This window comes from Scyliorhinus canicula, chromosome 2 (assembly GCF_902713615.1).
Source record: "Scyliorhinus canicula chromosome 2, sScyCan1.1, whole genome shotgun sequence".
Classification (NCBI taxonomy): domain Eukaryota; kingdom Metazoa; phylum Chordata; class Chondrichthyes; order Carcharhiniformes; family Scyliorhinidae; genus Scyliorhinus; species Scyliorhinus canicula.
In genome coordinates, this window is record NC_052147.1 from 81,549,600 (window position 1) to 81,573,894 (window position 24,295).

Consider the following 24,295-nt stretch of genomic DNA (forward strand, 5'->3'; position numbering starts at 1 on the left):
GTGGAAAAAAGGGAGGCTGATGTCAGATACCGAGGGTTCAAAAAAGTGGAAGCCCTAGAGGAGTATATAGGTTTTAAATGAGTACTTTGCATCTGTGTTCACGATGGAGAAGGACGATGCAGGTATAAAAATCAGGGAGAGAGACTGTGATGTACTTGAACAAATTAGCATTTGAGAGGGAGGAAGTATTAATGGTTTTAGCAGGATTAAAAGTGGATACATTCCAGGCAGCATGGTGATACAGTGGTTAGCATTGCTGCTTCACGGCGCCAGGGTTCCAGGTTCAATCCCGGCTCTGGGTCAACTTCCGTGTGGAGTTTGCACATTCTCTCCGTGCTTGCATGGGTTTCACCCCGACAACATAAAGATGTGCAGGGCAGGTGGATTAGCCACGCTAAATTGCCCCTTAATTTAAAAAAAATGAATTGGGTACACTAAATTTATTTTTAAAAAGTGGATAAATTCCCTGGCTGCTGTGTGAGACAAGGGAGGAGATTGCAGATGCCCTGACAATTTTCATATCTTTTGCCATAAGAGAGGTGCCAGGGGACTTGAGGACAACTAATGTGGTACCATTATTCAAGAACGGAAGTTGGGGAAAAAACAGCAAATTACTGGCCAACGAGAGTAAACTCAGTGGTATGGAAACAATTGGAAAAAACACTTGGAGAGGCGAGGACTAATCAAGGATAGTCAACATGGCTTTTTCAAAGGGAGATCATGTCTTACAAATTTGATTGAATTTTTCGAGGTGGTGACGAGTTGCGTCATTGAGGGCAATGTAGTTGATGTCATCTACATAGACTTCAGTAAGGCTTTTGACAAGGTCCTTCATGGGAGATTGGTCAAGAATTCAGCAGGGGCATGGGAACCTGGATTGTAGTTTTGGGGTACGGGAGATTGAGAGTATAGAGGTCAGGAGCACAGATTTGACTTCGCAGGAGGGTGCCAGTGTTCAGGTAGGTGGTTTGAAGTGTGTTTACTTCAATGCCAGGAGTATACGAAATAAGGTAGGGGAACTGGCAGCATGGGTTGGTACCTGGGACTTCGATGTTGTGGCCATTTCAGAGACATGGATAGAGCCGGGACAGGAATGGTTGTTGCAGGTTCCGGGGTTTAGGTGTTTTAGTAAGCTCAGAGAAGGGGGCAAAAGAGGGGGAGGTGTGGCGCTGCTAGTCAAGGACAGTATTACGGTGGCGGAAAGGATGCTAGATGGGGACTCTTCTTCCGAGGTAGTATGGGCTGAGGTTAGAAACAGGAAAGGAGAGGTCACCCTGTTGGGAGTTTTCTATAGGCCACCTAATAGTTCTAGGGATGTAGAGGAAAGGATGGCGAAGATGATTCTGGAAAAGAGCGAAAGTAACAGGGTAGTTGTTATGGGAGACTTTAACTTTCCAAATATTGACTGGAAAAGATATAGTTCGAGTACATTAGATGGGTCGTTCTTTGTACAATGTGTGCAGGAGGGTTTCCTGACACAATATGTTGACAGGCCAACAAGAGGCGAGGCCACATTGGATTTGGTTTTGGGTAATGAACCAGGCCAGGTGTTAGATCTGGAGGTAGGTGAGCACTTTGGAAACAGTGACCACAATTCGGGGACCTTTACGTTAGTGATGGAAAGGGATAAGTATACCCCGCAGGGCAAGAGTTATAGCTGGGGGAAGGGCAATTATGATGCCATTAGACATGACTTAGGATGTGTTGGTTGGCGAAGTAGGCTGCAAGGGTTGGGCACACTGGATATGTGGAGCTTGTTCAAGGAACAGCTATTGCATGTTCTTGATAAGTACGTACCAGTCAGGCAGGGAGGAAGGGGTCGAGCGAGGGAACCGTGGTTTACCAAAGAAGTGGAATCTCTTGTTAAGAGGAAGAAGGAGGCCTATGTGAAGATGAGGCGTGAAGTTTCAGTTGGGGCGCTTGATAGTTACAAGGAAGCGAAGAAGGATCTAAAGAGAGAGCTGAGACGAGCAAGGAGGGGACATGAGAAGTCTTTGGCAGGTAGGATCAAGGAAAACCCAAAAGCTTTCTATAGGTATGTCAGGAATAAAAGAATGACTAGGGTAAGAGTAGGGCCAGTCAAGGACAGTGGTGGGAAGTTGTGTGTGGAGGCTGAGGAGATAAGCGAGATACTAAATGAATACTTTTCGTCAGTATTCACTCAAGAAAAAGATAATATTGTGGAGGAGAATGCTGAGACCCAGGCTATTAGAATAGATGGCATTGAGGTGCGTAGGGAAGAAGTGTTGGCAATTCTGGACAAGGTGAAAATAGATAAGTCCCCGGGGCCGGATGGGATTTATCCTAGGATTCTCTGGGAAGCCAGGGAAGAGATTGCTGGGCCTTTGGCTTTGATTTTTAGGTCATCATTGGCTACAGGAATAGTGCCAGAGGACTGGAGGATAGCAAATGTGGTCCCTTTGTTCAAGAAGGGGAGTAGAGATAACCCCGGTAACTATAGGCCGGTGAGCCTAACGTCTGTGGTGGGTAAAGTCTTGGAGAGGATTATAAAAGATACGATTTATAATCATCTAGATAGGAATAATATGATTAGGGACAGTCAGCATGGTTTTGTGAAGGGTAGGTCATGCCTCACAAACCTTATCGAGTTCTTTGAGAAGGTGACTGAACAGGTAGACGAGGGTAGAGCAGTTGATGTGGTGTATATGGATTTCAGTAAAGCGTTTGATAAGGTTCCCCACGGTCGGCTATTGCAGAAAATACGGAGGCTGGGGATTGAGGGTGATTTAGAGATGTGGATCAGAAATTGGCTAGTTGAAAGAAGACAGAGTGGTAGTTGATGGGAAATGTTCAGAATGGAGTTCAGTTACGAGTGGCGTACCGCAAGGATCTATTCTGGGGCCGTTGCTGTTTGTCATTTTATAAATGACCTAGAGGAGGGCGCAGAAGGATGGGTGAGTAAATTTGCAGACGACACTAAAGTCGATGGAGTTGTAGACAGTGCGGAAGGATGTTGCAGGTTACAGAGGGACATAGATAAGCTGCAGAGCTGGGCTGAGAGGTGGCAAATGGAGTTTAATGTGGAGAAGTGTGAGGTGATTCACTTTGGAAAGAATAACAGAAATGCGGACTATTTGGCTAATGGTAAAATTCTTGGTAGTGTGGATGAGCAGAGGGATCTCGGTGTCCATGTACATAGATCCCTGAAAGTTGCCACCCAGGTTGATAGGGTTGTGAAGAAGGCCTATGGTGTGTTGGCCTTTATTGGTAGAGGGATTGAGTTCCGGAGCCATGAGGTCATGTTGCAGTTGTACAAAACTCTAGTACGGCCGCATTTGGAGTATTGCGTACAGTTCTGGTCGCCTCATTATAGGAAGGACGTGGAAGCTTTGGAACGGGTGCAGAGGAGATTTACCAGGATGTTGCCTGGTATGGAGGGAAAATCTTATGAGGAAAGGCTGATGGACTTGAGGTTGTTTTCGTTAGAGAGAAGAAGGTTAAGAGGTGACTTAATAGAGGCATACAAAATGATCAGAGGGTTAGATAGGGTGGACAGCGAGAGCCTTCTCCCGCGGATGGAGGTGGCTAGCACGAGGGGACATAGCCTTAAATTGAGGGGTAATAGATATAGGACAGAGGTCAGAGGTGGGTTTTTTACGCAAAGAGTGGTGAGGCCGTGGAATGCCCTACCTGCAACAGTAGTGAACACGCCAACATTGAGGGCATTTAAAAATTTATTGGATAAGCATATGGATGATAAGGGCATAGTGTAGGTTAGATGGCCTTTAGATTTTTTCCATGTCGGTGCAACATCGAGGGCTGAAGGGCCTGTACTGCGCTGTATCGTTCTATGTTCTATGTTCTAAGGTAAGAGCCCATGGGATTCAGGGCAATTTTGCAAATTGGATCCAAAATTCGCTTAGTGGCAGGAGGCAGAGGTTGATGTGACTGGAAGACTACCCAATGGTGTACTGCAGGGATTGGTGCTGGGTTCCTTGTTTGTAGTGCCCAGCGGTGTGGGGATACCTTCACCAGATGCACTGTAGCGGTTTGAGATAGTGGCTCACTATCACCTTCAAGGGCCGTTGGGGGTAGGCAACAAATGTTGCCCTTGCCAGTGATGCCCACATCCATGAAAGATTAAGAAATTACATTTGCTTTTTGTTTCTTTGTCAAAGTTCATCTTGGGAAATGTAAAACAATAGACACAGCTAGACATTTATAAAAAGCTTGAAATTAGTTCTGCCATTTAGACCAAGAGATTTTGGGCAAGGTTCGTGATTATAATTGATTGGGAATTCCACAAACATATTCTGTAACTCATAACTTCATGGTCGCTGGGCCAAAATGTGGAACTTTTCCATACTGTGGGTGTTCCTACAACACACTTTCTGCAGCAGTTGAAGAAGGCAGCATCTTCTTGAGAACAATTCAGGTTGGGCAAATTATGTTGGTACAGCCAGTGATCCATCCTATGATGAATTAAAAAATACTGCTTCCTGCATTGTCTAGTGAACTTAATATGTCGGTAACTTCTGTACAGGCCTTTTCCAGACTGCCTTCAAGTAGTTTTCCTAGTATTTATAATATACAGGAAGATTGTGGATTGTGCTGTTTTGTTAGTGAGCTACCGGTACTTATTTTTCCCCTTAATTGGAAGGCAACTGGTTCTGTGTTTTTAGTATTGTCTGTATACTCTTCCTGAAGGGCTTAATTGTTCAGAGGTCTGATCCAATGTGTACATTCCTTTGAAAATTACTGAATCCACCTAAAGAATGGTACTGTTGTTGCCACCAGATGTCATTCGTGCACTTGCATGAGCTGTTTGTGGCAGAAACTGTGCTAAAGAGATATGCATTTGGCAGATTCTGGGTACATATATGCTGTGATGTCATACAGTATACTTTGGCTCAAGGTAAATAATTGATGATTCAATTATTTGGGCAGCATGGTAGCACAAGTGCGTGTCGCGTCTTTTCGTCCGACGTCACTTCGTCCAACGACACTTCGTCCACGTCTTTTGGTCCAACGTCTTTTTGTCCGCCCGTCTTTTGGTCCAACGTCACTTCGTCCAATTATCCAATTACAAATTAACTCCGTATGAAACCATTTAATTGATAAAATGCAAGTACAATACAGCAAGTGAATTTAATTGCTAAAATTCAAGTAATTGATAAAATGCAAGTAAAATGCAAGTTGAAAAATGCAGTTAAAAAGTTAAAAATCTAAAATGCAGTTAAAAAATCTAAAAGTTTACTAATTACTTAAAATTCCCGAAATTACTTAAAATTGATGTAAATTGTAAATTCCCGAAATTCCCTAAAAGTTAGATTTCCAGAACTGTACCCGAGAGAGAATAATGGGGAGAGGACAAGATGATTTGATATTCTACAATTCCGACAGACAGGGAGTCTAATTGGATTTAGACAATGAGTGCAGTTCTGAAAGAAGCAGGTTTAAACTCGATTTTCGTCGCGTGATTAAAACCTCTGGTTGGCAGTGGGTTCTGACATTACAGGTCTGAAATGATCAAATATTCCATCAGATACAATGGCTCTCATCACGCTGGAGCATACATGGGTGAATATCCTGCAGCTTATTTTAATAATGTCTGGAGATCAAGCAGCACAAATGCAGAACTCAACCTCAAGAGGCGAAATAGGTGGAGAGGATCCTTGAGCAGTAACATTGAAAAACTAAATTAAACTATTTGTAATTGGATAATTGGACGAAGTGACGTTGGACCAAAAGACGGGCGGACAAAAAGACGTTGGACCAAAAGACGTGGACGAAGTGTCGTTGGACGAAATGACGTCGGACGAAAAGACATAGCACGTGTCGCGTCTTTTCGGGTCAAAATCTTTTGAGTTGGAGACCCCAAAATCAATTGTTAACTTGCAGCTGACCCCAAATTAAGAGACTGAATGTCTGTGCAAGGTTGCAATTTCCGTCCGTCCTTGCAAAGATGAAGACAACACAAAAGAACCGACTGGGTTAAATCGCTGGCTTTTAAAGCAGGCCAGCAGCACGGTTCGATTCCCGTACCAGCCTCCCCGGACAGGCGCCGGAATGTGGCAACTAGGGGCTTTTCACAGTAACTTCATTGAAGCCTACTCGTGACAATAAGCGATTTTCATTTCATATACAAATTGCCCTCTCCTTCTGTAAACCTGATTGGAGTGAGAGCGTAAGGACCAAGCAAGCTCACCTGTCGCATTAATGGTTAGCGAAAATGGTGTTGTGAAAGTCAGCTGGTTGTGGGTCCCTGGGAAAAAAGTTTGAAAAACACCGGGTTCAGAGCAAAATAATCGCTTGTTCTGCTTGAATTCTATCCTCCCAAATCCATTTGAAATGAACACTTAACAAGTTGACACCTCGGCTTCAAAACTCGCTGAATTATCGCCTCTTCAGTTCGTTCAACCAACACTTTCTCGATTGCATTACTTGTGTATGTTCTGCATACTTCAAGTGTGCATTTTAGGTGAATAAATTAAAGCAGTGCTAAGGAGCATGTATCTAGCTCACTGGGCTAAATCGCTGGCTTTTAAAGCAGACCAAGCAGGCCAGCAGCACGGTTCGATTCCCGTACCAGCCTCCCCGGACAGGCGCCGGAATGTGGCGACTAGGGGCTTTTCACAGTAACTTTGTTGAAGTCTACTCGTGACAATAAGCGATTTTCATTTCATTTTTCATTTCATGTTTCAGCAGATTTTCATCTATGATGGATGGGGGGGAGGGGGAAGTATTTTTAACCTTTGCAAAAGAAAGATGCATTGCCTCTTCAAGCCCTCGACCACATACCAGAGTAAATACTTGGATTTAATCAATTAAATTGAGGTTTCATTGTTAAATCTTTTTAAAAAAATATTTTAAAATTTATTTTCATTTGTATTTATGACAAAACAGAAAAGGTAACACATAGGAAACATATACATAAACATGAGACATATTAACAGTGAACTCCCGAGTGGTCGGCTATAACAGCCGTATTATTAACTATATACATGTTGCCCCATGGTACTAAAACATATCAGGGGTGTGTTTGAGGCCACAGAGGCGTAGCCTGTCAGTTGCCTTTGCAGGACCAATGGGTTATTTTGCCGCCTCAGTGCCATTTGGTCCGTCTGTCTGAATGTCCTTTTCCTGTTTCTGGTCCGGTCTCCTTTACACCTGGTTAGTTGTTGGTCACGAACAGGTCCTTGAAGCTGGTGAATTGCTTCCATGTCTTGTGGAAGCCTTCTTCCGATTCTCTGATGGGTAATCCAATTTGAGGAATTCCGGCAAGTTGGACAGCCAATCTGCGGCCTTGGGTGGCGCTGCTGATCTCCAACCAAGCAGGAGTCTCCAGCGGGCGATCAGGGAAGCAAAGACTAGAGTGTCTGCCCCTCTCCCCATAAAGAGCTCTGCCAGTTCTGACATCCCAAAGACCGCTACAACTGGGTGTGGCTCCACCCTCACTCCCACAACGCTGGACATAGCTTCAAAAAAGGCTGTCCAGTACCCACCAAGTTTGGGGCAGGCCCTGAACATGTGTGGTTGGTTGGGCCTCCCTGGCACCATACACATTTGTCCACCTCCAGGAAAGGAAGAACTTGCTCATGTTTCTTCTGGTCAGGTGCACCCTGTGCACCACCTTTAGCTGCGTTAGGCTCAGCCCTCCCCATGAGGAGGTGGAGTTCATCCTATCTAGTGCTTCAATCCAGAGTTCTCCCCCCTATCACTTTTTCCCTGTCTCGTCCAGTGGGGCGCTTACTACCTCTAGCAGTCATCTGTCATGTCATTGCAGTTACTGTCCTCTAATTCGTCCGACGCTAACAGTCTGTCCAGTAAGGTGTGTCCGGGGAGCATTGTTGTCTTCTTGCAGAGGAAGTTCCTCACTTGCAGGTATCAAAGTTCGGGAGCTGGAGCTTTTCTGTTAGTTCCCCCGGTGTCGTTACTCTGCCATTTAGGGAGAGGTACTTTACTGTCAGTAGCCTTTTGTCCTGTCTCCACATTTTAACAGCTGGGATGAATTTATGGTTGACGCAGATGGAGGGTCATAGCGGACATTGCCCCCAGATTAAAGTGACGCCTGAGCTGGTTCCAGGTCTTTAGTGTGGCCACCGCCACCGGGCTCCTCAAGTACTTGGCTGGGGAGCTGTACTGCGGCTATAGTCAGCATTCTGAGGGATGTCCCCACACAAGAGGTTTCCTCCATTCTGCCTCCAGCTCTTTTACCCACTTTCTGCATTTGCTGCCCAGTGGCGGAATAAGAGGTTCAGCAGTGCCAAACAAAGGGTCATCTGGATTCGAAACGTTGGCTCTTTTCTCTCCCTACAGATGCTGCCAGACCTGCTGAGAGTTTCCAGCATTTTCTCTTTGCCCCCCCAAATATTCCTCCTTCTTTGCAAGTCACTTTTACAGATGCTGTTTTTCTTTCCTGCCCACACAAACACCATAATTAGTTTATCTACCTTGGTGAAGAAGGCTTTGGGCATGAAGATTGGGAGGATCTTATTGGAAGAGGAATCTTGACATACGTTCATTTTATTTATCTGCACTCTTCATGCCAGGTAGGGCGGGAGCGAGTCACATCTCCCCAGGGCTCTCCCTACCTCTTCCACTAGGCTCAACAGGTTCCGCTTATGGATCCTTGTCCAGGTGTGAGCTATCTGGGTCCCCAATTATTGGAATTTGGTTTGGGCCAGCTTGAACGCCCATTTCCCTAGCTCTGTTCCTCCCCCCTGGGGGTTCACTGGGAAGATTCTGCGCTTGCTCAGGTTACGTTAGTAACCTGAGAAGGCTTTTGGAAGTTCCATTATTCCTTCCATGCTGGCTAGACGGTTTGAGACATGGTGAAGTAGGTCATCTGCATAGAGTGAAACTGTGCTCTCTGTTTCCCCTTTGTATGCCCTTCCACACCTTTGACGACATGACGGCAATAGCCAGAGGCTCAATTGCCAGGGCAAATAGCAGCGGGGACAATGGGCATCCCTGCCTTATGCCTCAGTGCAGCCAGAGGTATTCCGAGCTGGTGGCATTTGTCCATATGCTTAAGATGGGAGCACTGTACAATAGTTTCACCCACGAGGTGAACCCTGACCCAAACCATTCAAGTACCTCCATTCGATTCTGTCGAAGGCCTTCTCTGCGTCCAGGGAGATGATCACTTCGCCGGGTGGGGTCATAATCATGTTCAGCAGACGTTGGATGTTTGCCGTTAGTTGTCGTCCTTGACAAATCCGGTCTGATCTTCCGCAATTACCTCTGGCATGCAACTCTCCAGTTGCTTTACCAGGCTTTCACCAGGATTTCAGCATCAGTGTTCAGGAGTGAGATGGGTCTATATGACCCAAACTCCATTGGGTCTTTTGTCTTTTTTCGGGATCAATGATATCGAAGCCTGTGCCAGTGTGGGCGGCAGGATCCCTCTCCACAGCAAATCATTGAACATCTCCCATGGGTGCGGGCTGTGTAATCTGTGATACATTGTTTCCTAGCAGGGACATGAGTTAGTATGAAATCCATAATATCCTGGGGAAACGAACGCATAAGTTAGAATGGAATCCATAATAACCGGTTCTTAGTGAATGACGTAAGTCTGTGGAGATAGAATGATGGAAGTAGCCGTAACAAGGGTGCGCCTTTTCTGTAAACTACCATTTCCTTCAGGTCAAGTGGAAGATAAGTATGCAAAAGAAGGATAGAAAGTGCTAATGTTTCCATTGGTCCATTTGCCCTGTTTTCTATTGCTTTCTATTGGCTATAGTTACTGTCCTTCCATTGGTCTAAAATTAAAGCTTAATTGTGATATTATTGGTGAATATGACCTGCAAATGAAGGATTAGAATGCAATTACAAATTCTATTGGTTAATCAAACTATTAGAGTAATATCAGTGCATCCCACTGGCTTTGCCTTCCATGTGCACATGTCAATAAAACTTGATCAAAGAGTTCCTGTGTCAGCCTTGCAATACTTCGAAAGGGCCAATCGAAACTGCCGCAAACATTTTTAAAGTCCACCGGGAATCTGTCTGGCCCCGGTGGCTACCCCGACTGCATGGAGTTGATGCTCTCCATGATCTTCCCCAGTCCTTGCAGTGTTTCCAGTCCCTGTTTTGCTTCCCTTCCCACAACTGTTACGTCCAACCACCAGCTCTGAATACCTCCGGAGGCTCACATGCTCAGAGGTGCTAAGTCCCCGGTAGAAAGTTGAAAAGGTCTCGCTGATTTGATTTGTCGCTGTGTCCAGCCTGCCTTTCCTGTCACTCACCTGAACTATCTCCCTTGTGGCTGCCTGTTTTTTCAGCTGGTGAGCCAGTAGGTGGCTGGACTTGTCTCCTCCATGGTTTAGCACAGGGCTAAAGAGCTGGCTTTTAAAGCAGACCAATGTTGGGGGTCTTCCTTCCTCGGCTTTTACTATTTTTCCAGCTCCAAGGCTGGTTTGATGGCATTTTGGTTAGTTGGAGGTGAGGTTGAGGAAGTTTTGCTGTGTTTTTATCTCCGTTTGACAGGTTAAAAGGGCCTTGTACGAAGTTTCCAAGAGAGAATCCCCTTTTCTGCTACCACTCAGCTCATGGCCGCCATCGGAAGTGATTTCATTGTTAAATCTAAAAGATAGTTTAATCAACTAGACCATGTTGTGCCTAATACAAATTGATGCAGGGCAGGGAAGTTGAATCATCTGGAGATTGACATACTGGAGCGAGTGAAATGGAGTTGTAAGTATTCATAGAAGCACTTTGTGCACCTCCTGGCCTTCTGCAAATCAAGCATCTCTGTGTTGTATTCTCTATCAGTGCAACTGTCTTCTGGAATATGCAACTCTTGGAAGTACAGGTGTTTCATAGATTATCATAGAATTTACAGTGCAGAAGGAGGCCATTCGGCCCATCGAGTCTGAACGGGCTCTTTTTTGAAAGAGCACCCTACCCAAGCCCACACCTCCACCCTATCTCCATAACCCAGTAACCCCACCCAACACTAAGGGCAATTTATCATGGCCAATCCACCTAACCTGCACATCTTTGGACTGTGGGAGGAAACCGGAGTACCCGGAGGAAACCCACGCAGACACTGGGAGAATGTGCAGACTCCGCACAGACAGTGACCCAAGCCAGGAATCGAACCTGGGACCCTGGAGCTGTGAAATTATGCTATTATCAAGTCTTGGTATTTGGTACATTGAGGGGAAAAGTACACTCCAGGAATAAATGATTACATGTGGTGCAGTGGACTTGGAGTCTGTGTTTACAATCTGCATTTGAATTATGTAGGTAGAATGAATATTCCTTGGTCATCTCTATTAATAAATGGATATTGCAACTTCTAACATGAGACTTGTGACATGAGACTGGCCGAGAAGTGTTTTTCAAGTTGATTTTAAACTTGTGGTTATAGTAATGATTCATTATAATCCATTTAATTATTCATTATAATTAGTAATGAACTGCAGGCCTCAAGGGATCGAGGCAGGGGTGCAGTGGGACTTATTGGATTTTTCTGTGGAGAGCTGGCTCTGACTTGATGGGCTGAATGGCTTCCTGTGCTGTAATTGAGTCTGACTCGATAATGTAAAATCCTGAACAATACTTGAGGGTTGTGCAAAATCTAATTAACATTAGAGTTGGTGGGCACCGCGGTGGCGCAGTGGTTAGCACTGCTGTCTCACAGCGCCAAGGTCCCATGTTCAATCCCGGCTCTGGGACACTGTCCATGTGGAGTTTGCACATTCTCACTGTGTTTGCATGGGTTTCTCCCCCACAGCCCAAAGATGTGCAGGGTGGGTGGATTGGCCACACTAAATTGCCCGTTAATTAGAAAAAAAAATGAATTGGGTACTCCAAATTTTAAAAAAACATGGTGTTATTGAAATCACCATGCAGTTTTTGGGGCATAGCCTTTGGTACAAAAATAAACATCAGCTGCCGCAACTTATTTCAGATGTATATGGAACATACTTACAGTGCAGAAGGAGGCCATTCGGCTCATTGAGTCTGTACCGACCCACTTAAGCTCTCCCTTCCAGCCTATCTCCGTACCCAATAACCCCCCTAACCTTTGGTCACTAAGGGCAATTGATTATGGCCAATCCACCTAACCTGCACCACTTTGGACTGTGGGAGGAAACCGGAGCACCCGGAGAAAACCCACGCAGACACTGGGAGAACGTGCAGACTCCCCACATACAGCGACCCAGCGGGGAATCGAACCTGGGGCCCTGGTGCTGTGAAGCCACAGTGCTGATCCTAAAAATAAATATGATTTATTTTGTTTTGTCAAAAATGAATTTCAGCTGAATTTATTTAATTGCTGTCTCAAAGTTTTAGCTTTATGCAGCATAACTTTGAACAGAAATAATTAAAATTTGGCGCTCATGGAAAATGAATCTTGGTTTTAGTTTTGTTAATTGAACTGAAAACATTGTTCTTGAATCATTCTTGCAGTAAATATAGTTGATTCAACATTTTCTCAATAAACTGGAGGACCATGAACTTGTTGACAAACTCTTCAATCCTCCCCATATAAATATTTTGGCAATCATAATTAGTATTAAGATTTTGAGGAGCACAGGCTTGTATCAATGCTGACAAATCAATAAAATCTCTATGTACTAAATTTCAGCCAACATTTAAAAATACCAGGGTCATTATATTATCCCAACAATTAAGAAGATGTCACCATTTGAATGGACACAGCAATACAAAATAGAATTAAAAGCTTGGTCAGGTTATATTTAACCAGTGGCAAAATTGCCTTAGCAATCTCACTTTGAAGAGGAAGTAGAAACAAGAAGCTGATCATTTCATCCTGAATCCTGACTTGCAGGCTAAAGAGCAATTGACCTCAACCTGCAAAGTTCCCTCAACAAATAATTAACTGAGTCTAAGTTGTAGATTTTGAGGCTTCAAAGAGACATGATTTCCTCTTACCCAAATAACAAACAATACTTTATATTGATTAACATTTTCCCTTTCTAAAGCAACATATTCCGTACACTGGTGTGAGTGATATGCTTGTATATTGATGAATAAGCACAAAAGTGTTCCCATTAGTTACAAATAACTGGGAGAAAATAATTTTCAATGAATTTGATTCTGCTGTACAGATGAAACAAAAAGCAGAATTCTTGTTGAGGGCTTTGGTATGTTCTTTATCTAATACATGCACATTATTGGTGAGGTTTTTTTCCTAACATTGTTTAACCATGAAATTGAGTAATTTCATTTGTGGCAAAGCTATTTTGCCAAAGCTATTTTGCCATTTATTGTTGTTCGACACAGTCTGCAAGTCTGCAACACAGTCGACACAAGTGTTCGACACAGTCTGCAAATGAATAATTTTGTTGTGTTTCTGTTGCAGCAATAGAAAGGATGGCAGGACTTTTCAATTCTTCACTGTCATTTGTAAAGTTTCAGTAACAGTTAATCGATACATCTAGCAGAGGCATGGAGCAAGCACATGGCCCGCTGTTAAATGAGGAGCTTTATAGTCAACTGAGTGAATCAAAGAAACCAGAGTTTGTTTTTGAGTGGCTTCGATTCTTACAGAAACTTTTGGTGGCTGCCAACAAGGTAAAATGTTAAACAAGTTTTAAAAGTTGTGAAAATATTTTTTCATTTTATTATTTTCTAACAGGCATTTGTGAATTTGATGTCATAGAAGTGAGCAAGAGCTTATGTATATATATATATCTTTGGATGTCAGAATATCTGAAAATGCACATTACTATAATCTTTATTAGTATCACAAGTAGGCTTACATTAACACCACAATGAAGTTACCGTGAAAAGCCCCTAGTCACTGCATTCCGGCACCTGTTCAAGTACACTGAAGGAGAATTTAGACTGTCCAATTCACCTAACAAACACGTGTTCCGGGACACATGGGAGGAAACTGGAACGCCCGGAGGAAACCTACGGAGAAGCAGGGAGAAGAACGTGCAGACTCTGCACGATCAGTGACCCAGCCGGGAATCGAAGCTGCAACCCTGGTGATGTGAAGCAACAGTGCTAACCTCTGTGTTACTGTACAATAACAGATTTGAATACAGCTGTTATCATATGGGAAAAGCCACAACCTGTTGCATGCAGCACAATTCTGCAAATAACAATTATGTAATTAACAAAATGATCTGGTTTTGAAGTTGTTTGGTCAGGGTGGAATGCTGGCCAGAGCACTGCGAGAACTCCCTGCTCTTCAAATACTGCCATTTCCTGCCTCCAACTAAACAGGCAGGTAGGTCCACAGTTCAATGTCTCATCAAAATGATGGTGGTGATAGCTTGCCCTTTGAAGACATGATGCACCAAACCCAGGTGGTAGTTTAGAATGGGTTATCAAATGTAGTGTCACAAGTAGGCTTACATTAACGCTGCAATGAAGTTACTGTGAAAATCCCCTAGTCGCCACTCTCCAGAGCCTGTTGGGGTACACTTGAGGGAGAATTCAGAATGTCTAATTCACCTAACAAGCGCATATTTCGGGACTTGTGGGAGGAAACCAGAGCACCGGAGGATACCAGGCAGACATCGGAAGAATGTGCAGATTCTGCACAGACGGTAACCTCAGCCGGGAATCGAAACCGGTCACCAGCTCTGTGAAACAACAATGCTTACCCACTATGCTGCTGTGATATGGGGGCTAATGTAATATTTCCAATCTTTGCTTATGACGCAGAATCTGATGGGAATGTGAGTTGTGAAGATTCAGTGGTTTTAAGGGGATTTAGATAGACTAAGTGAGTGGGCAAGAATGTTGCAGATGGAATAAAATGTGGAATCATCCACTTCGGTGGGGAAAACAAAAATGTACAGTCATTTGTAAATGGCGAGATTGGGAAGTGTTGATATCCTTTTTAAAAACGTTTTTTTATATTGAAATTTTTTTTTCTTTTTAAATTTAGGGTACCCAATATTTTTTTTCTATTTAAGGGGCAATTTAGTGTGGTCAATCCACCTAACCTGCACATCTTTGGGTTGTGAGGGTGAAACCCACGCAGACACGAGGTGAATGTGCAAACTCGGCACAGACGGTGAACTGGGACCGGGAACGAACTCGGATCCTCAGCGCCATAGGCAGCTGTGCTAACCACTGTGCTGACCCCAGGAAGTATTGATATCCAAATGGACCTGGAAATACTTGTTCATATGTCATTGAAAGCTAACAAGCAGTTCGGAAGGCAAATGGTATGTTGGCATTTATTATAAGAGGATCTGAGTACAGGAATAATGAAGTCTTGTAGTTGTATCGAGCCTTGGTGAGACTGAACTTAGGGTATTATGTACAGCTTTGGTCTCCTTACTGAAGGAAGAATATATTTGCCACTGAGGGAGTGCAACAAAAGTTCACCGGACTAATCACTGGGACGGCCAAATTATTCTAAGAGGAGACTGGGCCTGCGTTCTCTCGAGTTTAGAAGGAGGTAATCTCATTGAATCATACAAATTCTTACAGGGCTCAATGAGGTAGATGCAGGAAGGATGTTTTCCCTGGTTGGGGAGTCTGGAACCAGGGAACACAATCTCTGAATAAGAGTTGGCCATTTTGGACTGAGATTTGGAGCAATTTCTTCAGTCAGCAGGTCGTGACTCTTTGCAATTCTCAACCACAGAAGGCTGTGGAGGTTCAATCATTTGCGCATGTTCAAAGCAGAAATTGATAGATTGTTTGATCCCAGTGATATCAAGGGATATGATAGTGCAGGAAGATGGTGTTGAGGCAGAAGGTCAGCCATTATCTGCTTGAATGGTGGAACAGGGTTGAGTGGCCTACTCTTCCTTCGCTCCTAGAATTCCGCTAAAACTCATTGTGCCTGGGGAGCGGCATGTGGCGCAGTGGTTAGCACTGGGACTGCGGCACTGAGGACCCGGGTTTGAATCCCGGCCCTGGGTCGCTGTCCGTGTGGAATTTGCACATTCTCCCCATGTCTGCGTGGGTTTCACCCCCACAATCCAAAAATGTGCAGGTTAGCCGCTTAATTGGAAAAAAAAAATTATTGGGTACTCTAAATTTAAAAACAAAACCTCATTGTACCTGCAAAACCCATTTGAGTAGGACCTGAAATATTAGGTTTTATGAAAGCACTTGTTGAAGACACTTTTTAAAAATAGTGGTCAAACACCAAGGTTCGGGCTTTTAGTTTGTGGCTGGATGTCACATTATGGAATTTTTTGAAGTCGAACATTCTTTTGCTTTTCTCACATGGATATAAGCTATCCCAGGGAAAAACAGGCACGGTTAGAAACCACAGTAACTGCTATTGATTGAAGGAAGTGAGTAGAATCAAAGGGTAAATTCAAGAGTGGTGAAGGATGGTAAAGAGGAGGGCTTGCAAGCTAAATTGGGCATTGAAGATGTGGAGGGACTGTATATTCATGGTTAAGACAAGGAAATCGTAACGCTGTCCAACCTCTGAAAGAGTACCATACATGATACCCAAGAGTTGTGAACCCCCCCCCCCCCCCCTCCCCTCCAACTCCTCCCACCCACTGCCTCTTGTGAAACTCCTCCCCCAACCTCGATTCCTTCCCCCCAACTTTCCACCCGGCTAGACCACTCGGACCCTGTTCTGCCAGGCTCCGATGGCTGCAGCCCCTCCCCCCACCTCACTCCCGTTCACTGGCCGGTTTAAACCGGCCAGCGCGGAGGCCCCCGCCCGGGTCCCTTTCCCCCTTGCCCGGCCCCTAGGAAAACCCAGAAATCCCCTTTTAGCACACACACCACGCATATCCACCTACACCCCAAAGAGCCCTCACTTCTAGTGCAAGTCCCATCACTTCCCTTGTCCAAATATATACCCCATTGGCTCTTTTAGCCCGTACACCCGCACAGTGAAACAAAAAAGAAGAGACAAAAAAGAAGAAAATACAGTCCTGAGGTTACATCGGCACATGGCCATTTCTCAATTTCTCAGTTCTGCCACAGTCCTTCTGCTTTCTCAAACTCCTCCGCTGCTTCCGCCGTTCGAAAATAAAAGTCCTTGAGCTTATAAGTCACCCTCAGCTTCGCTGGTTATACAATGCCGCACTGCACCTTGCTAATGTACAGTGCCCTCTTCCCCCGGTTGAAAGCAGCCCGCCTCCTCGCCAGCTCCACCGTAAAGTCCTGGTATACACATATACCAGCTCCAGCCCACTGCACCACCTGCTGCTTGGCCCAGCACAGGACCTTCTCCTTCACACTGAACCTAAGGAAGCACAAAGTCACTACTCTTGGCGGCTCACCCGCCTTTGGTACAGGCCTCCACGACCGATGAGCCCGATCCAGTTCATATCGGGAGGGATCCTCCCCCTGCCCCAATAGTTTCGCCAGCATAGCGGCAAATACTCCGTCGGCCTCGGCCCTTCAACTCCTTCGGGCAGCCCCACGATCCTCAAATTCTGTCGCCTGGATCTGTTTTCCAGGTCTTCCAATTTTCCTCGCAGATCCTTGTTCACCTCCATCACCTTCCGCATCTCCTTCCCCGTCGAGGTAAGTTGATCACCGTGCTGCAACACCGTCTCCTCCACTTCCTTCAGCGCCTCCCCTTGCGCCCGCACCTCCGCCACTGCGCTCGCCACCGCTGTCGTCACCGGGGAAATCACCTCCTCCACCAGCACACTCAAAACCTCCCTCATCGCCTCCCAAGTGTTTTGTAAACTGCCTTTCGAATTCTGCAGCCATCACCTTGGTTATTTCTTCAGCCTTAAGCAATGCGGCCTCCCCTGGTGCTCCAGCCTCCTTTTTCCCTGGTGGCCCCGTGGTGACCTCTCCACTTCCCGGCGGGCCCTCAGTTGCTTTTTTAACGGCCGTCTTCTTACTGACCCTTGACATCTTCTGCTGTGCCTCCTCTGCGCCTTCTCCGTGCCTTTGACGCCTCTGTGGACCCTGGTACCGGGCTTAAAGCCCCGAAAATGCCGTTCCCGAACGGGAGCCCTCTGTTGCGCGGCCGCCCCCCGCCCGCCATCACCGGAAGTCCCCTCTTCTGCGCCTTCTAAAAGTCTGTTATATCTCAATCTTTGGCAAATCCTGATGAGACGGGATGACCTGAAAATTATGTTTCACTTTCCACACATGCTGCTTGCTCGCTGTGTTTCCAGCATGTTGTTTTTAAATTTAGATTTCTAGCATTCACAGTGTTTTGCCTTTGGCTGTGTTAAGAGATGTCGGTCAGAACTCTCCTGTTCATCTCACACTCTTGAGAGCGGAAAATCAGCCCATATTCCTCATTTGACGGCTACCCAGTGACCCTTGTTGGACAGGATCAGACTTGGCTCTTTTGTGCCACATGATTGATTAAGCATGCCAATTTTGTATAATTTCTTAAAGATTCATTCATGGATTTGTTAAAGGAAGGTCTTTCCTCACAAACTTGATAGAATTCTTTGAGGAAGTGACAAGAAGGGTTGATGAAGGTAGTGTAGTGGATGTGATGTACATAGATTTTAGCAAGGCTTTTGACAAAGTTCCACGTGGCAGATTGGTCAAGAAAGTGAAAGCCCATGGGACACAGGACAATGTGGCGAACTGGATAAAAAGTTGCCTTAGGAACGGCAAACAAAGGGTAATGAACGATGGCTGCCCTTGCAATTGGAAAGTTGTTTCAAATAATGTTTCACAGGGCTCGGTGTTGTGTGATATTAACGATTTGGACGTGGGAGCATGACTGAGAAATTGGCAGATAACAAAAAGATTGACCGAGTGGTGAACAGTGTGGAAGAAAGCTACAGTCTCCAAAATGAACTAGATGGATTGGTGGCGTGGCGATAAAGTGGCAGATGGAATTTAACACAGAAGTATGCATTTCGGGAGGTCAAACTGTTACAGGGAGTAAACAATAAATGGGAATATACTGAGAGGTATATGGAGTGAGAGATCCTGGCGTACAAGTACAGAGGTCCCGAGACGTTGGTTTAAGTAGACAAGGTTGTTAAGAAAGAATATAGAATGCTCTCCATTGACAGATGTATAGAATATAAAAGTAAGGATATAATGTTGGAATTGTATAAAACACTGGTGAGGTTACAACTGGAATATTGTGTGCAGTTCTGGTCACCACATTACAGGAAGGACATGATTGCTCAGGAGAGAGTGCAGAGGAGGTTGAATGTTGCCAGGGCGAGAAACGTCTAACTACGAGGAGAGATCAGATAGGTTGGGGTTGTTTTCTTTGGAACAAAGAAGGCTGAGGGGTGACTTAATTGAGGTTTACAAAATTATATGGGGAAGTGATAAGAGTGGATAAAATGGTTTCCCTTGGTGGATAATTCTAGAACCAGGGGACATGGATTCAAGTTGAAAGGTAGAAGGTGTAGAGGGGACTTGAGATAATTTTTTAACGCAGAGGATAGTTGGTGTCTGGAATTTGCTGCCCGAGTTGGTGGTGGAGGCAGAAACCCTAAACTCTTCTTAAAAAGTACCTGGATTGCACCTTAAGTGCTCTAAGCTGCAAGGCTGATGATCAGGTGCAATAAGGTGGGATTAGAAAGGGTCCTCGGGCTGGCACGGACAAGATGGGTCGAATGGCCTCCTGTGCTGTAACTTTTCTATGATTTGATATCTGGTAGTATAGTGGGAAAGCTTATGGGACTGATTGCAGCAAGCAGTTCACGGCGGCAGTGAAAGAATTGGAAATGTCATACATATTTATATATCCAACAAATGAGGCACAAAAGTTCCATTTAATAACTTCCAATCTCAACTTCTAAAATAGGAAATGCCAATACAAAGGTCTTCATATTTGCAATACCTCATGCATGTCAATGGTGCTGTGACAGGACGTCTTATGTTGAAGGCATAACGGCTTGCTTGATGGAAGGGTGTGAGGCAATTAAGAGGTTAACCAACTCACCACAGAACCTGACCCCTCCACAAGGACTGCATGATGGTCAGATAATGGCGGTCAATACTGGACAGATGCATCTGTGACAGGTTGTTTAATGAGGTTGAGTTTAGGTAGGTCCCTGCCCTGAATCTGTTCACCGTTTAGTTTTCCCTAAAGAAGTCGATAAACGGCTGCCACCTCCGGATGAACCCTAACATGGATCCTCTCGGGGCAAACTTAATTTTCTCAAGCCTGAGAAACCCAGCCATATCGCTAACCCGTACCCCCGATTTTGGGGGCTTCGAGTCCCTCCATGCCAATAAGATCCGTCTCCGGGCTACCAAGGAGGCAAAAGCCAAAACGGCAGCCTCTCTCGCCTCCTGGACTCCCGGGTCTTCTGACACTCCAAAATCGGCACCTCTGGACTCGGCGCCACTCTCATTTTTAGTACCGTGGACATGACATTGGCAAATACCTTGCTTTAGTCATGCCCAAAACATGCAGACATGATTTGCAGGCCCTCCTGCACACCTCACACACCTGTCCTCCACCCCAAAAAACCTGCTCATGCGATCCACCATCATATGTGCCCAGTCAACCACCTTGAATTGTATTAGGCTGAGCCGGGCACATGATGAGGGCGTGTTGATTCTTCTCTGGGCATCCCCTCTACAGACCCGCCTCTATTTCCTTTCCCAACTCATCTTCCCATTTACGCTTTAGCTCACCTATCTGGATTTCCTCCCACTCCATAAGTTCTTTATAATTTCCGAGACCTTCCCCTCCCCCACTCCCGTTCTAGAGACTACCTTGTCCTATATTCCCTGTGGTGGTAGAAGCGGAAAGGTCGAAACCTGCCTTCGCACAAAATCCCTCACCTGCAAATAACGAAACCCATTCCCTCCCGGAAATTCAAACTCCTCCTCCAAACAAGGAAAGCTCCCATCAATGAACAGGTTCACCAGTCGCAGGCCTAATATGTTAATTATGTCCTTCAGAACTCGGCTAGCTTGATCAGTAGTGGTGTTAGTAAGGACATTGGTGGTTGACATTGAAAGGCATCATCAGCATGTTCAGACATACGAATTAGGAGCAGGAGTAGGTCATTTGGCCCCGCAAGCCTGCTGCAGCGTTGGATAAGATCATGACTGATCAGATTGTGGGCTGTACTCCATTTGACTCCCTTGACAAGAAGCAACCAAACTCTGCCTTAAAAATATTCAAAGACCCTGCCTCCACTGCTCTTCAGAGGAGAGAATTCCTGAGAAAGAAATCCCACCCCCCCCCCCCCCCCCCCCCCCAGCTCTACCTGTTCCCACAAGGGAAATTTGGTGCCCTTGCTATTCTCTTCTCTGTGCTTCTTTCAAGTGCTGCTCAACAGGGGAGCATATGAACAGGAGTAGGCCATTTAGCTCCTTCAGCCTCCTATTCCATTTAATAACACCATGGCTGATCCATATACCTGCTTTTGCCCCATTTCCCTCTATCTTTGGTTAAGAAAATCTAGTAATCTCAGGTTTAAGATGAACAATTGATTTTTCATTCATTGCCTTTTCCAGAAGTGAATTCCAGACATCTACCATCCTTTTTGTTTACAAGTGTTAACTAATTTCACTTCTAAAAGGTCTGTCTCTAATTTTCAGACTAGACCCCCCAACCAGCAGAGCTCGATTTTTCTCATCTACCCCATCAGATCACCTTAATATCTTGAAAAATTTGATCAGATCATCTGTCAACATCTAAATTATAGGGAACACAACCTTCATTTGCGTAAATAAAAACAAAATACTGCGGATGATGAAAGTCTGAAATAAAACAGAAAATGCTGGAAAAGCTCAAGGTCTAGCAGCATCTGTGCAGAGAGAAGCAGAGTTAATATTTTATATAGAAACATACAAAATAGGACCAGGAGAAGGCCATTCGGCCCTTCGAGCCTGTGCCGCCATTCATTATGATCATGGCTGATCCTCCAACTCAATAATAACCTTAAGTGTCACAAGTAGGCTCACACATTAACACTACAATGAAGTTATTGTGAAAATCCCCAAGTCTCCACAGTATGGTGCCTGTTCGGGAGCACTGAGGGAGAATTCAGAATGTCCAATTCTTTTGGGACTTGTGAGAGGAAACAGGAGCACCCGGAGTAAACCCACGCAGACACGGGGAGAACATGCAGACTCCGCACAGACAGTGACCCAAGTCGGGAGTCGAACCTGGGTCCATGGCACTGTGAAGCAACAGTGCTAACCACTGTGCTACCTTGCCGCTCAGGGGCTGTTGAGTGAATGAGTGGGTGGTGTCATGGGAGTGTCCCTTTAAGAAATGTTTTGTCTTATCACATGGCTTCAGTGATATCATTGTGTGGGTGGAGATGGGCTGTGGTCTGAGATTTACTTTCGTTTGGTTTGGGCTGTTCTGTGGCTCTGACTTTTTTTGCTTTCATTTTCACATTTTAGCTGCTGGATTCAGACAAAGCAGTCCTGTCCTGCCTCTCTGCATTTTAAAAGCTGTTTCCAGATTATGTGATAACTGTTTTCTGGAAGGAATTCAAACCTACTGTTTTGGTAAAAGGGTTTTCTGATTTATGGGATCTTGTACTAAATTGGAACAGCTTAAAGGGGGAAATATATTAAGGGTTATACATAGAGTATTGTAGCTGTTTGGGATATTTATGTTTGTAGTTGATAAAAATGCTTACTGTGTGTGTTTAGAAAAATGTTAACTAAATTCGTAGAATAAACTTTGTTTTTGATTAAAAGTGCTTAAGGCACTTAAGTGTTGAAAAGCATCTGAAATGTAGGCCCTGTGCTCCACATAACCAAAATCAATAAACAGTTGTAGGTCAGGTGAACTCCATGATATACTTTGGAGTTTTCTAAACCCTGGCCCTTAATAGTGGGGAGAAGTTACTCACTGTTGGAAAGAGTTGTGGGTGAGGGACTGATTGCAATGTGTGCGTGAGGTGGGAGAGTCTTCACTGAGTCTTCTGTCACCAGGAATGCAGGGAACTTGGTTGAAAGCTACGTGAGTATATAATATTTTTACAATGTACTTTAAAACAGATTTTTATTTTGAAATGTCAACTGTGACAATTATATACTGCAATTTCCTGTGTTATCTTATTGCTGTTTTGTTTTGATGCTGTCTGGGGCCACATTCATTTTTAAGGTGTATCTATTTATGGGATGTGGATATTGCTGACAAGGCCAGCATTTGTTCCCTATCCTGAAGGAGGTTTTTGAAGTATGCAAAAGGAAGTTCATAGATACCTGCTGTGAGGAGCTGTCTTCTGGGCCCCCTAAACTTCCAATCTTTCATTGGAGATAGGCTACGGAAATGTATTTTTACAATGAAATGAACTTGCTTGCCACTGAGAAGAGCTGTGGCAAGGACTTGAGCAGATAGGAATTGCTGTGTATTGGATGAAAAATTAAACTGAGGTGCTTTCTGCCTATTGTTCAAGTCGACATCCCTTTGTGATATTGAAGAATTTCACAGTATATTTTGGGATTGTGTCCAATATTTCTTCTCATGAGCTGATCATTTATTTCAACAACAGCAGAGCAAAATATTGCATTTTTAATGTGGAGAAACCTGCCAAATTGCTACGCAGGAGCATTGTCAAGCAAAGTTTGACACCATACCACAATTAAATGATGGGGCAGGTGATGAAAAGTTTGGTCCAAATAGGTAGATTTTAAGGATCCTCTAGAAACACCGAAAGATAGATGGGTTTATGGAGGGACCAGATCTCGGGGCCAGGCAACTGCAAGCACAACCACCAGCGTTGGAGTTAAATCGGCCTGCAATAGAAAGCAGATATCCTGGGAGGGTTGTTTAGAGGGGGAAGATTGCAGAGATGGGGAGGGATGAGGGCATGGAGACATTTGAAAACAAAGATAATTTTAAATTTGAGGCATCTACTAGCTGAGAGCCAGAATTGGTCAGTGAGCGCTTGTGTGATGGGATGAACAGGATGACGTGAGTTAGGACACTGATTTAAGATGACCAAGTTTTGTTTTCTCTTTCATGGGACGGAGAGTTGCTAGCAACGCCAACTTTTGTTTCACATCCCTAATTGCCTTTGAGAAGCTAGTGGTGAGCGCTGCCTTAAACTACTACAGTCCATCTGGCGTAGGTATACCCACGCTGCTGTTGGGGAGTTCCAGGATTTTAACCAGTGATGATGAAGGGGGTGGACATATAGGTACTAGTCAGGATTGTTTGTGACTTGGAGGGGAACTTGCAGGTGGCATTGTTCCCATGTAACTGTTACGCTTGTCCTTCTAGGTGGTAGAGTTTTCAGGTTTGGTAGGTGCTGTTGAAGAGCGCCTTGGTGAGTTGCTGCAGTATATCCTGTGTATATGGTATGCATTGCTACCACTGTGCTTTGCTGGCAGAGAGGGTGAATGGTTAAGATGGTGGATGCGGTGGCCATCAAGCGGGCTGCTTCGTCCTGGATGGTGTTGAGTTTAGTTGGAGCTGCACTAATCCTGGATGGTGTCGAGTTCAGTTGGAGCTGCACTAATCCAGGCAAGTGTCAGTATTCCA

At 44.8% G+C, this 24,295-nt stretch overlaps 1 protein-coding gene across 4 annotated transcripts in view; it reads left to right on the plus strand.

Moving 5' to 3' along the window:
* Positions 1-24,295, plus strand: part of heatr5a (HEAT repeat containing 5a) — a 244,745-nt gene that overhangs the window by 10,899 nt on the left and 209,551 nt on the right. For 2 of the 4 annotated variants that reach the window (XM_038781281.1, XM_038781255.1), the window contains exon 2: positions 13,299-13,515. In XM_038781281.1, coding sequence (XP_038637209.1) covers positions 13,390-13,515 — 126 coding nt within the window. In that variant the 5' untranslated portion in view covers positions 13,299-13,389. Of the gene's footprint in view, positions 1-13,298; positions 13,516-24,295 lie in introns of those variants that run through there. The other 2 variants (XM_038781265.1, XM_038781274.1) reach the window with 2 other exon arrangements.